The sequence below is a fragment of the Podarcis bocagei genome (assembly GCF_964188305.1).
Source record: "Podarcis bocagei genome assembly, chromosome: 2".
NCBI lineage: Eukaryota > Metazoa > Chordata > Lepidosauria > Squamata > Lacertidae > Podarcis > Podarcis bocagei.
In genome coordinates this window covers 55,318,939-55,333,337 of record NC_138126.1, presented here as the reverse complement: position 1 = coordinate 55,333,337, position 14,399 = coordinate 55,318,939, and the positions used below count along the sequence as shown (strand labels likewise).

General features: G+C 38.6%; 2 protein-coding genes across 5 annotated transcripts in view; one reads left to right on the top strand and one right to left on the bottom strand.

Moving 5' to 3' along the window:
- CENPP (centromere protein P) overlaps positions 1 to 14,399 on the bottom strand; it is a 165,201-nt gene that overhangs the window by 134,028 nt on the left and 16,774 nt on the right. The window lies entirely within an intron of this gene.
- Positions 3,570 to 13,643, top strand: OGN (osteoglycin). Of its 2 annotated transcripts, none has more exons than XM_081177135.1 (7): positions 3,570 to 3,887; positions 4,435 to 4,670; positions 8,859 to 8,949; positions 10,274 to 10,432; positions 11,678 to 11,880; positions 12,678 to 12,773; positions 13,385 to 13,643. In XM_081177135.1, exons 2-7 carry the CDS (start codon positions 4,470 to 4,472, stop codon positions 13,556 to 13,558), a joined length of 924 nt encoding a protein of 307 aa, XP_081033261.1. In that variant the 5' UTR covers positions 3,570 to 3,887; positions 4,435 to 4,469; the 3' UTR covers positions 13,559 to 13,643. The 2 variants fall into 2 exon arrangements, with proteins under 2 accessions (XP_081033261.1, XP_081033260.1); XM_081177134.1 differs by having other exon boundaries at positions 3,571 to 3,887; positions 4,411 to 4,670.

Genomic DNA, 14,399 nt, shown 5'->3' with positions numbered 1-14,399 from the left:
ATAATTCAGAGTATTTAGTGTCCCATATTTAGTGTATTTTTAAGGAGGATAATCAGAAAAAATGCTTCCTTCTCTTCCTTTTAGGAGACAGTGGCCTGCTGCTGTGTTTCACTTACAGGCAACCAGGCAGAGGGCCTTCTCAGTAGTGGCGCCTGCCCTATGGATTGCCCTCCAATCAGATGTCAAAGAAATAAGCAACTATCCTACTTTTAAAAGACATCTGAAAGCAGCCTTGTTTAGGGAAGTTTTTAATGTTTAATGGGGTATTGTGTTTGTAATATTCGATTGGGAGCCGCCCAGAGTGGCTAGGAAACCCAGCCAGATGGGCGGGGTATAAATATTATATTATATTATATTATATTATATTATATTATATTATATTATATTATATTATATTATATTATATTATATTATATTATATTATATTATACTATACTATACTATACTATACTATGTTATATATTATTTCCTTGTGATTTACCAGGGAAGCCAATCTGGATCAGAGCACAGGTCAATCTAGAACAGCATTCTATCTCTAGCGACTACCAATGAGATGCCTCCGGGAAGCTTACAAGGGAAGCTCACAAGGTAGCAGCTCTCCCTTGCTGTTAGCATTTTGTAATCATCACTATTTTAACCTGAAGTAAGGGTGAAATATTATTAACCATCAGTTATGAAGTACCTACATTTTAAAAACAGCTAAAAGGTGGGAGGAGTCTGTCCCTGCCTGCAGGTATGCAAATTAAAAGACATGACACAAAAAGGATGGGGAATGAAGTCTCAGACAAGCGAACTGAGGGCTCAGTTTCTTAGTCACATAGCTGTTGTTTTGATGACCAGTATAAATGCAAACAGTACAGGGAAGGAAGGAGCCAACTGGCACCTGGTCTTTCAGCCAAGCAACAGCTGCATCTTTCCATGTCTCAACTATGAAACTAGAAGCAAGATGCTAAGAGGGCACAAAACCTACAGGCCGAAAAGAATGATCTACAAGTAGACAAGATGTGGTGCTCCAGATACTTTTGAACTCCAACTCCCATTAGCCCCAGTCAGCATTGCCAACAGTAAGAAATAAAGGCGGGAGTTGTAGTCCAACAACATATGAAGAACACCACAGTGGTTGCTCTGCAGATTAATAGTGTTTCCCAAATTTTCAGTAAAATTAGAGACACATTATACACTTATTTTTAAAGTGCGTAAGAATGATACAAGGAGGTATTTAGGTTTACAGTATTGCGCATGAGCAGCTACAACATACTGAGTCACACAGAGGTGGTATCTACTGTCAGATGAATTCTCTGTACTCTAGTTGCTGGCAATCGCAAATGAGGAGAGGACTATTGCATTCAGATCCTGCTTGCAAGCTTCACATAAGCATCTAGCTGGCTAGTGTGGGAATTGGATGCTGGATCTGAGTGGGCTTTTGGCCCGCTCCAGCCACAGCACGGCAGCAACTAGATTTTACTGCACCATACAAATAAAAAGAACTTATTTCAAAAACAGGAGAATTCTTTTGTCAGAAATCTGTTCCAGCCCCAGAGAAGCCCAGCCCCTGTGTATTTTAAGCATCACTGAGCTGCATGCAATTTGAAGGAGGCAAACCCAGAGAGCACCAACTTAAGCAGACACACAACTGAGAACCTCCTTCCAGTGGCTAAAAATTCTAGTGTTTCTCTATAACAGCAATGACTGAATTATACCAATTACATACAGTTCAGCCCTCATTATCACTACAGCATACTAGCACAGAGCTTTCCAAACTGTGTGTCATGACACATTAGTATGTCGGCTGCATCCTGTAAGTGTGTCATGCAAATGCTCCCCGTGCTCCTCCCAAGGCTGGAAAAGGGTTAGTTTAACCCCCGGGTTACTAGTAAAACTCTGTCATGATGCATGTCTAAAAAGTGTCTCACCAACATGAAAAGTTTGGAAAGCTCTGTATTAGCAGTTCTCTTACAGTACACTCATTTGTCCTGGCATACACTTTGGAAATTACTGAGCTAGTAAATGCATGTCTACAGGAGTAATAGAGATGAAGGGAGGCCTTGGCCCCTTCCCTATACAGTTAAACAAACTGAGAAAAATGACTGGGGAGTTCTTTGCCTTATAGGCAGAGCCTTATTAAAATCACAATTTGCATTCAAATTTGAGGGGATGAGCTTTCCAGTTCAATTTACAGTCTACCTGCCAACATACAAAGAAATAAAATCTCAGAGGATCATATTATAAAAAGAGTCAAAAGAGCAACAACAGTTATCTCAACAACAACAGGCTCAATTTTACTTTTCTTCTTAAACACCACAGGTTGCAATCAAAGCAGTGCTCCTACAAAGTGAATGCTCTAACCTCTCCTCCCCTGCACAGTTGTCTGCCCATCCAAAAGCATATCCCAAGGGTCAAAAAGTTTCAGGAATGGCCTGGAATGTTGGGTGGGTGAATTGTGCAAGAGCTTTCTCCAGTGATTCCTTACACCCACTCCTGACAACTCTCTCTTCCCACCCCACTGTCAGGCCTTTCCCCGGGAGTGGCTTTTGGAGGAGGATAAGGCTTGAGGGAACACTGCTCCGGATGCAGTCCAATCCGGGACTGTCCATATAATAGCTTGAGTTGTAAAAGTGGCATAAAAGTGAGAGAAATTGTCATCAGTCACTGAATTTAAGAGAAAATGAAACCAATGATAGGAACAGTTGGACTAAAAAACTTTAAAATTCTTCTGGTGCCTCAGTATTAATATTAACAGGACATATAGTATTTTAATATAACATGCACTGATTTTCAGTTTTGCTATCATTATTTTCCATCTGCACAGTGAATTCAGGGGAAACATTTATGTTCAGAATGGATCAAATTTCAAATGAAGACTGTAAACCAGCAGATGTACTTAAAGCAAAGCATCCAACTCCAACTGAGATGGCGTTCCACAGCAAACAGCTGGAGTCTGAACTTTGGCTTTTCTTGGAGCAATAAACATTCTACAACAGCATAGCTTTGGGCTTACAAAACTAATCCAAATGAAAATATTCTCAGCTGATGCATCTTCTATTTGGAGTCCCAGCTAAAAGTAACATACCAAAGCACAGACAGTTTCAGCAATGATGCCTTTCAACAATAAATGCTGTTTGTACATTTAGGTTCTGTTTATCTTTGTTGGCTGTGTATAAAACTGAAAGATTTCCCCTCTTTTAAGAGGTATAAAACATAAGAAGCACTTTTCATATCAAGACATGAATCTGAATTATTTTTCAATGAAATGTAATTTTTCTGCCATATGCACTTTCTGTCATATGTCATTTTCATATGCTAATATGCTTCTATTACAAACTGTAGTCTCAGTGAATATACATCACACTGTTTTCTATAATGAGCTGTTAAGGTTGGAATGCTCTCAAGATTTTCAAAACCTACAACCAACTAAACTGCAAACTAAAAGCTTGAATTTCCTCTGTGTGTATCTTGAGTTGCAAGTTTTAACTGCACAAAAAAAGTGGAATGCGTATGCCTAAACTGAAACGGAAGTCAGCTCCTTTGTCTTCCATTAAATGCTAAACTAAATGAGAAGCATATGACTTTGCTTAAGTCTTTATTGCATGAAACTGCAGTTGGTCCAGTTAAAGCTTTGAATGATAAGAGCAACTATATTAACATATTAAGTTGAATATTTTCCAACATATTAGTCGAGCAGGACTGATTTATCATTTTGCATTCAAGACTGCATGCTGACCCAGCCTTATTTACCCCACAGAAGGTGCTTTTAAAGTTTGACAGTATTTGTAGTAGTATCATTTCAGACTGCTGAAAATAATCTCACTCTTGTCTAGCCATTTGGAATTAATGAAGAGAAAACCATATTGAAACAGTCACACAAGAGATCTCAATCAGCGAAAACGGTAGGTGTTATCTTCCAAGAAGTTATCTTACCAATTTTAGCAAGTTATTGTAAAAGTTTATTATATACTAGATTACATATGTTAAAAGTTATAGTATTTTTTTCCTATTGTATGCATGCTATTTTTTATATTTAAATACATTGTTATTACTTTGTTGCATATTTCAAAGTTTAGTTTGCTCTACAAAATAGTCCTTAAGACAATGAAAAAAATACTTTTCAGTCCCAGGCTGGGCTCAGCCCTGTTCCTTTTAACTATTTCATCACCATACATACAAAATCTAAAACAATGTTTTGTATGTATTTCTATCAGCACTTAACTCACAAAACAAATCTGCAATGTATCAATTTGTACTTCTATTTTTCTACACTGTACATTGTCAACTTTTTAACATTGGAAATATTTATAGAAAGAATGCTAAGAGTTAATAATTTTTCCACGTTCCTTAAGCATTAGAAACCACTGCCAACTAGACCTCTACGCTTTAAATATTGTTTTGAGAGATTGCTTTTTTTATTTCCAGTCACAAAGAAATCATTCTGCTTAGTCCTTCCAACTCAATACAAGCCTCAGCCTCTCAAAATGAAGACTTTGCAGAAATTTGGTCTCTTCTTTTATTTTTTGTTGCCCTTGGTGAAGTTGGCACCACCTAAACAACACTCAGCCACATTTTATGACCCTGGTTTGGCCACTCTTGAAGAGACGATATTTAAGCAAAGCTATGAAGACATAATATTTAAGGAGGATTATGAAGACAAGCCACAGGATGCAGTAAAAAATCAGGTATTTGACAAGTTCTGTGTTCATCTATGCATGCAAGCATGTTCCATGGGTAATTATGAAAACAAGTGGAAAAAATAAGGATAATGTAAAGTTAGCCAAAATAAAACCATAATATAGTTACACACAATTGTTTTATTTTGTTCCTTTATCATAGTGGAACTGTTTGGGCACATAGGAATGGGCAATGTGACATACCTATGTGGGCCACAAACAATGGGTGTGAGCCCATGTTTGCCTTAATGCATGACTTTCTTCCCCTTTTATTTCTAAAGTACAGTTTACCAATTATCTGTTACATTATCATAAAGAGTGACCATTCTGCACTGATATACAAAAAATCAAGTGTGGTCCATTGATCTATCATGAACTCATTTTCTAGTCTAGACAAGTCTTAGGCTTATCCCAACCCCCCAATCCTTTTTGTGTAAAATAGGTTTAACAGTGGCCTATTTTATGAGAGCAACGTTAATATATATTATAAGGAACTTTGTGCATTATATAAATGATAAACAGCTATACAGTACAATCCTCAATTATTCAAACCAAAACACAGCATTGTACCTTAACAAGCCTTATAAATTGCCACTACATTTAATGCATTCACAATGTCCTGCCCTATTCAATAGTATTAAATACCTGCCCTGTGACCATTCAGTGATGGGCGGGCTACAAGTACAAATAATAAATAAATCAGTATTTAAAATTATATTGTCTAGAATGTAGTACACATATGCACAAAACCTATGGTGGATCAAAGCCTCATAACATGATGTTCAGGGCCAATGCCAAAAAGAAATTTAAGGTTTTAGCATTAATGTTGTTGTTGCGGTTGAGCATGTGACAAAGCTGGATCCAAAAACACTCCCATACTGCCTACTTGTTCTTTCAAGGGAAGTGCAACTCATCCAGGGCAGCAGTATTCATAGAATCATAGAGTTGGAAGGGACCCTGATGATCATCTAGCCCAACCCCCTGCAATGCAGGAATATGCAGTTGTCCCATACGGGGATCAAACCTGAAACCTTGGCGTTATTAGCACCATGCTCTAACCAACTGTCACAGATGGTGACAATTTAATTATTACATTATCTGCATATGTATTAAGTTCTTAACTGTTTATTCCTTAAAGATGTCTATTTACTATTTTTAAAATTGTTTACCTAAAAAGGAGAAAGTGTAACATTTTAAGTATAGTAAACTCTGCTTTGCACCAGTAGATGGCGCTTCAGTAAGATGAACTTCAGTTTATAGTACTTATCTTGCAAATTTGTTTTATGCAAAACTAGTCCATGTAATGTAAGATGCGTTTAATGATGTTTGAGACTGCTATAATCCACCCTGGGTCCTTCAGTGAAGGATGAGTAATACATTTAATAGTGGAAAGAAGAAGTGAGAAGGGGGTTAAAGAAGGGCAGCCAAAGCGATTAGAGTACTAAATGGGGAGAAGCTAATGTTTCACTTAAAAGAGAACCAAATAACAGGGGTTACAACTGAAGGGTATTAAAACAAAGACAAATTGCTTTTCTATTCATAATATTAAAACGGGATATGAACAACAAAATTAACTCAATGAACATTTAAGTGCATAAAAGACAAGCTCTTCTCATATATTCCATACATTTACCTGAATTTTTGCAAGTAGCACAATAGTTTGTCACCTCATATTTTAATACCTTTTATGATTTCCATGTCTTTTAATTCATGAACAGAAACAACATCAAAGCAGCAATACCCAAACTTGGTGGCACATTTGCATACCTTGATGGGGACTGGGGTATGATTTATAATTATTTATAAAACAGCCTGAAAGAAAAAAGACCCAGTATAACAAAACCCTGCTCACAAGTTTACAGTTAATTAAATTAAGTCACCTTGTTGGATCCCTCCACCATTCCATGTCCCTTCAAAACATGACTACATAAGGAAAACCCTGCTGAAGATCTAGTTTGTCCAACATTCTATTCTCCAAGGGCCAACAAGATGCCTATGGGAAGCTTACAAGCAACTGGTTTTCAGAGGCATGCTGCTCTCAATGCTGGGGTAACATAGACATCTTAACTAGTACTCCTTGGAGCCAGGAAGCCCCCCCATATGGCAATTGTTCCGCTGCAGCCCCATCGCCAATCTATGGGCAGTGACATCCTCCTGAGTAAATGCACAAGAACTGAAGGCACAAGAAAATCCCAGAAACATCACTGTTGTACAGAAATAGCTGTAACTATCCATAGCCATGCTGCTCTGAGATTTTTAAATAAGGCAACTCCCAATTTACGTGGAGGTTACGTTCCAAGACACTGCATGTTTAAGTGAAATCACATGTATTAGAAACTGAAAAAGCCGGCAAACACCCAGTTCTGTCCCTGTTCCTTTTTGTGATTGGGTCGCTTCTAGGTTCAGTGTGAGGCACATGTACACAGTCACACAAATATCAGTCACATCTAAAATGGCCACTGCCTGTATTAAGCAGTTTATAAATGTTTCATATACTTAAACAATAAATGAAAGGTCAGAGGACCCAGTTGATGTGATGAGGGGTGATCCTGCTTGATGGCTGAGCAATATGGAGTTGCAAAAAGGATGGTCAGCTCAGTCCCAGTAGTTGTCTCAACTATAATGCTGATGATATGGAGCAAAACACAATCAGTTGTTTGTCCAGCTTCAGAGTGTTATTGTGGTATCTGAGAGGCTTTTATTCCCTCATTTCATTTTCCCAACAGATCCCAGGGCAGGATTCTGAAATTCCAAAATTCTGATGGAACTACCAAGAGGGCCCCCTCTGCTAATATTAACACTGGGGAGGGTCTCTAGGGAATGAGGGGGGCCTTTCAGATATTTGAGGTCTAAATTGTTTAGGGCTTTAAATACTAGCGGAAGCACCTTAAATTGGGCCCAGAAAAGAATTAGCAGCCAATGCAGCTGTTTTAGAACAGGGGTTATATATGAGTAGTAAAGGCAGCCCCAGCCAGTAATCTGGCTGTTGCATTCTGAAGCAGTACAAGTTTCTAAGTCATCTTAAAGGGCAGCTCCAGAGTGCACTATAATAATCCAACCTGGAAGTTATCAGAGCACTGAGTACTGTGGCCAAGTCACCTCTGTCCAAACGGGGCCATAGCTGGCAAACAAGCCAGAGCTGGAAATAGGCATTCCTAGCCACAGAGGTCACTTAGACCTCAAGTAACAGTGCTGGAGCCAGGAGTACCCCCAAGCTATCAACCTGCTCCTTCCAGTGGAGTGCAATCCTGTCCAGAACAAGCTGTGTTCACCTCTTGGACTCAAGAAATTGGAACATACAACACCTTTGCTGGCCCACATCCAGCCTGCCACTGCCTCCACACACCATCCCACTTATTATTAGTCTGAGTGTTCACTGCAATTCAGAATTGGTAACCATGGTTTGATCCCAGTTACAGGGAGCACTGGGACACGGGTGGCGCTGTGGGTTAAACCACAGAGCCTAGGACTTACTGATCAGAAGGTCGGCGGTTCGAATCCCCGCGACGGGGTGAGCTCCCATTGCTTGGTCCCTGCTCCTGCCAACCTAGCAGTTCGAAAGCACGTCAAAGTGCAAGTAGATAAATAGGTACCGCTCTGGTGGGAAGGGAAACGGCGTTTCTGTGCGCTGCTCTGGTTCGCCAGAAGCGGCTTAGTCATGCTGGCCACATGACCTGGAAGCTGTACGCCGGCTCCCTCGGCCAATAAAGCGAGGTGAGCGCCGCAACCCCAGAGTCGGCCACGACTGGACCTAATGGTCAGGGGTCCCTTTACAGGGAGCTTTAAACCCACAACCTCCCAGTTCAGTCATCACAGCAAACTACCAGCTAGGTTATATTGTATTAAGCTAGGTGTGCCAGGGAAAGAAGCTCACAAGCGGTGCATGCCTGATCCAATAAATCATGGTTGTTGGGCCAGGAACATGACATCTGATCTGCCCACTAGCAAATGGAAATAACAAAGTATTGCTTAATTTAACTGTCTGTATTCAACATGAGGTGTCACATGAAGTTACCCTATCCCAGAAGTACTGCTGAATGTTAGATTTTGGTGTGTGTGTTTTAAACTAGATTGTTTCCAGTGCTCCAGGAAATGTTCCAGACAATGTGGTTTATTAACTTTTAAAGGTTTTACCACCACTATTGAATAATAATATATTAATCCCTGCATGTGTTTTTATAACTTCCTACATATAAGGAAAGCAATGATATGTTCCTTTTCCACGAAAATGAACTGCAAATGCAGAGAGATGAAGAGATACTTAATGAGGGATCAACAAATTTAACAGGTAAGATTTTACCACATTACAGTATAATATCAACCTTAAAACAAACAAACAAAATAGTTACCAAAAATGTGAGAAAGTATGCACACTGACATAAGCATCAGAATTCAACTTGCCACTTGCTTGGAGCAAGTAATGATTGCCCTGATTGAACCACAAAGTGCAAGATGCACTGGTCTCCCCTTCTCCTTATTTCTAATGCTTCTAGTCAGAGAAGCATGTTTTGGCAGCTGTGTGCATGCACACTCACATACTCTAGGCTTTAAAAATTGTACTTTTTTATAAGCCTAGACAGCAAGCACATGCTCACAGATATCACAGAGTTGCATTTTCCCAGACAAAAATGATGCGAGAGAAAGCAGAAAGCTCAGCAACAGATCTCTCTTCTCAACTACAGTGTTAGTGCTGGCAATATGTGATCAGTCAGTGTTGGGTCTAGCTGCTTCAGAATTTTGACTAAGGTTTCTCAGTGTCAGAAGAACAGGGGATGGAGAACAAAAATACAGTGGTACCTCGAGTTAAAAATGCCTCAGGTTACATACGTGTCAGGTTACAAACTCCACTAACCTGGAAGAGTTACCTCGAGTTGAGAACTTTGCCCCAGGATGAGAATGGAAATCATGTGCCAGCGGCACAGTGGCAGCAAGAGGCCCCATTAGTGAAAGCACGCCTCTAGTTAAGAACAGTTTCAAGTTAAGAACGGACCTCCGTAATGAATGAAGTTCGTAACTAGAAGTACCTCTGTAGGCAATAGTGAAGTGAGTAAATTCCTCTCCATGAAAACAAATGAGGAGGATTGAACCCATCTGTCATATCAAATTTCATTCCAATATCCTAAGGTTTGAGAAATATTACAATTAAAGCAAAGAAAAAGAAAATAGAGACTATTTCTCATGATCTGACTATTAAACCTGGAATTCTAGTTAACCTACATTTGTTATCCTTTCATCTATCTGTATTTTTCAACCCATACAACAATAAGACATGGAGCTGAAAACATTTTAGAAAGAATACGTACATTATCTCAAATTTACAAGATATGGTAAGTTTCTATGCTTTAGAAATCTAAATTCTAAAATTTACTAGGTCAATTCTGTTTGAATAAAGTGCTATGTAAAAAATTATGTTGACTGACACTAAATTCAAAGCTGTCAGAAGGCCTCTTGTGATGTGAGTAAAAAAATGTTTCCATATCCTAATGTCTGCAAAATACACGTAAGACTATTTGAATATAGCATTTACGCCCCATAAAGTGTGCCACTAGGACTGACAGACAATCAACCGTCCAACATTCCACTTACATAGAAACAAAATTATCTTATTTCAGATTTGGCTACTTGTCTGCTGTGTGTTTGTTTAAGTGGTTCAGTTTACTGTGAAGAAACAGATATGGAAAGTGTTCCAGCTCTGCCAAAAGAAACTGGCTATCTTTATGCACGTTTCAACAAAATCAAGAAGCTGAAAGTATCTGATTTTGCTGAAATTCGTAAGTATATACTTGATTTAAAACTACATACCGTACTTCTTGACTATACTAAAAGTTTTGGTAAAACATTAAAAATACATTTCATTACCTTTAAATTCATGTCCATATACTACTACTACTGAAGGTGAATTACATCTCATTCATAAAATTTTAATTGCAACCATCTATATTAGTAAACAAATAAACACTGACCAAGATCACTCTATTCTTTTTAAGTTCAATTCATTTATTATTCTTATTTTTAAAACTTATTTTTTCAGATAAATAACCACAGGTATTGTATGAATCACTATCCTGGAAGAAGCAATCCTTTCCCACACAAGGGACTATCTCTTTATATGATTCCTGTGGCCACAAAGTCAGACCTAGATAACAACTAAGAAAGAACATTTTAATCTTCAGCAGTACCATTTTCTTCATATGCATATACATGTATGGTTAATTAAGTATTTAATTGATTAATTAATTTAATATTTCTTCATCAATGACAACCCTAGAAATAAGATAAAACAGCATAGTACTATCCTTGAACAATGCCCACTGAATGAGAAAGGATTAATCCTAGAACTCCTTTCTGTAAGTTGAACACAGTGCTACTCTAGGAGGAAGACCAAAAAAGAATACATGCTCATAGATTAGCAGGACAACATTGTGTAAGCTGGCAGGAAGCAGACACTGGGTACCCTTGAGCAGCCTGATCAAATGCCAAAATCTCAGCAAAAAGGGATAAAAAAAATAAAGTAGCTTTAGTGCTGTGGTTTAAACCTTCCTACTGAGCCAAGCACCCAGCTCCTGAGAGGGCTGCGGAGCAATCATTTGATAAGTGGTGAAAGAGAGATAACAGCTGAGGAGGTGAGCCTGTTTGTGCACTTTTATTACTGAGTGTAGTGGTGGGGGGGTTCTCTTCCCTGACAGCCCACGTGCACAGAAGAGGAATGAGCACTCCCTTGCAATAGTCTGCTCACTCAGTTGCATGAAATTCCTGGTCATCTGTGGTTACCAGGCTAGTGCTAGAATTAATTAGACATTTACAATTGGTGCTGCCACTGTAAAGGGAGAACATTGGAGGACATTGAAGGCAAGCTTAGTTTATTTGAAGCTCTCCCAAGGAGAAAAATTATCAGCACAATACCCAGGACTCTATAACCAGGCTGCACAGCACAGCAACACTTTACTAGGGGCTTAGCAGGTGATTGCTTACGAAAAGCATCAGAGCCTATCTTTTCTTTCTTTCTTCTTTTTTAGCCACACTGAAAAGAATAGATTTGACTGGAAATATGATACAAGATATTGAAGATGGGACCTTTGCAAAACTAGTATTATTAGAAGAACTTTCACTTGCTGATAATAGACTTGCCAAGCTTCCAACTTTGCCTCCAAAGCTAACTTCACTCAAAGCAAACAACAACTTTATTAAAAGCAGAGGAATTAAAGCAAATGCTTTCAAGGTAATAAAATTTATTATTATAATTGATTCCTATGTCGCGCTAAGCCAAACCATGGCTTAGTGCAACATGTACGCTCTATGAGAGGACATCCTGGCCACTTGGCTCCTCCTCAGTTGTTTTGCTGCTGTGCTATAGTGAGCTATGGCCTGGTGTGTGCACGTCATCCGAACCCAATCTTGTGGTTTAGCTCTTCAGACTGTTTAAGAACTATACCCCAGATTTGTCCTGTAGTTTATAGTTTATGCTTTGGGAAGCTTTTCTACTTCTTCAATACAATATTGCATGGAATCCCAATCCAAAGGACCATACAACTAGTTTTGCATCCCCAAGAAGGCTGTCAGCTTGTTTCTTAACATAGCAGCCCACCATGCTACATAGCATTTCACCATTTTTTGCTCAAAATATCCAAAAACAAGTTGTTCAGAATTAATGTTATGAAAAGGAGAACAGGTAAAGTAGCATAAATAAGGTGGGATTTAATTCATTAATTTTGGCATGCTGAATGGCTTATATATGCCCAGTGGAATCTTTGATTCTTTTCCATGCTCCTCTCTCCCCATCTACAGCATCTATCATATTGGTGTTGGTCCAAAAGAACTGAAGGAGATAACTTTTTAAAAAATGTGTTATTCTTTTTAGATTAAGTAATATTTTTATTTATACTACAGGCTTCAAACATCTTTCAACACAACTGAATAGCCCAATCCCTATCAATAGATCCAATTAGTAACCAATTATCTTGTTTAAACTGCTTGTAAAAGTTTCTTTTCCCCTTCTTTTCTGTTTCTCTTTTACAGAAGTTGACCAACTTGTCATTTCTCGACCTAGGACACAATTTACTTGAGTCTGTCCCACTTAACTTGCCAGAGAGCCTGCGTACTCTGAATCTTCAGGTCTGAAAACATTTTGTTGCTGTCGCACAAAGAAATATTTTGTGTGTGTATGTGTATGTGTACACACATACTACCAATGGCCCAAGAGAACTCAGCTTTACATTTTTTGTTTCATTATTTTTGTATTTTAAAATACTTCATCAGAAAGGTGGTTTATAAATTAAGTTAATAAATAAAATAAAACAGAAGCTGTGCACTGAAAGCCTAAGCAAGGGAAACAGCAACCTGCCCAATAAAGAATACTGTTCTCTGGTAACTTACAGATTCTTCTGAAGGGATATGTTACTGTAGCGTAGGGACTCCCATTTGTAATCTATAGGAATCTGCAAGTTTTATTTTTCTTCATGTAAAGAAGAAATTTTCAGGGCAGAATACTATGCAATAGACAAACAATGTTGTATAGGAAGAGCCATGAAGGAACCAAACATTAGTGTAAGGACTTTCGAAAAACCATGTCCTATATACAATGTACATATGTATAACAGAAATCATTATAGTGCTATCGAGAGATGTATTGAATAGGATTTCAATGAAAGAAAACATCAAACTAGTGTATCTTTTAACTAGCATTGGATCTTCAGATTTTTCAAGTTCACTGTTTTGATTTGCAGTTCAACAACATAACCAGCATCACAGATGAAACATTCTGCAAAGGGAACAATCAGACCCGTTACGTTCGGCAACGCATGGATATCATAAGAATGGATGGCAACCCAGTCATCTTGGGAAAGTATCCCAATGCTTTTATGTGCCTGAGAACCTTGCCTATAGGCACATACTTTTAATTATTAACAAAACTGAAAATGGTAAAAAGTAGGTAAAGATTACCATTTTATCACGGTTTCAATTTGTCTTTCCATGTTAATATCTTCACATATGTATATTCAACACTTTTAGCCGTTATAACTTCTACCTTAACTTGGTGAAATTGCACGTTCTGATTTAATAAGCCTGAGCCTTTTTTATTTCTAGAACTTAGACTCAAATATAAAACCAGTAACGTATTCTTTTTACAAGGGAACCAATCTACAGGCAATGCCCCATCTATGTGCATTCAATATGTGCATGACGATGTAAATGCACATCACGCTGAACCCGAAAGTGGCCCAAAAACATCACAAAAAGGGGCAGAATGGGGAGGCGGTGGGGAACAGGGTGTTTGCAGGCTTTTGTTTTCAACTGTGTTTCAAATGTGCACTATTTCACTGACACGTGCAGTACAGTGGTGCCTCGCAAGACGAAATTAATTCGTTCTGCGAGTTTTTTCGTCTAGCGAATTTTTCGTCTTGCGAAGCACGGTGTCGGAAAAGTTTTGGAAAAGCTTCAAAAATCACCAAAATCCTCAAAAAAGGCTACCACACCGCGTTCTATGAGTTGCTCCTCGAAGTCAAGTCGCAACTGTATTAACGGTGTCGGTGTTAAGAAAAAGGAAACAAACTTGCAAAAAACGCAAGACGTTTTCGTCTTGCGAAGCAAGCCCATAGGGAAATTCGTCTTGCGAAGCAGCTCAAAAACGGAAAACCCTTTCGTCTAGCGAGTTTTTCGTCTTGCGAGGCATTCGTCTTGCAGGGCACCACTGTACCTCGGAACATAACCCCCACATAAATGGGGGGTTGCCTGTATTTC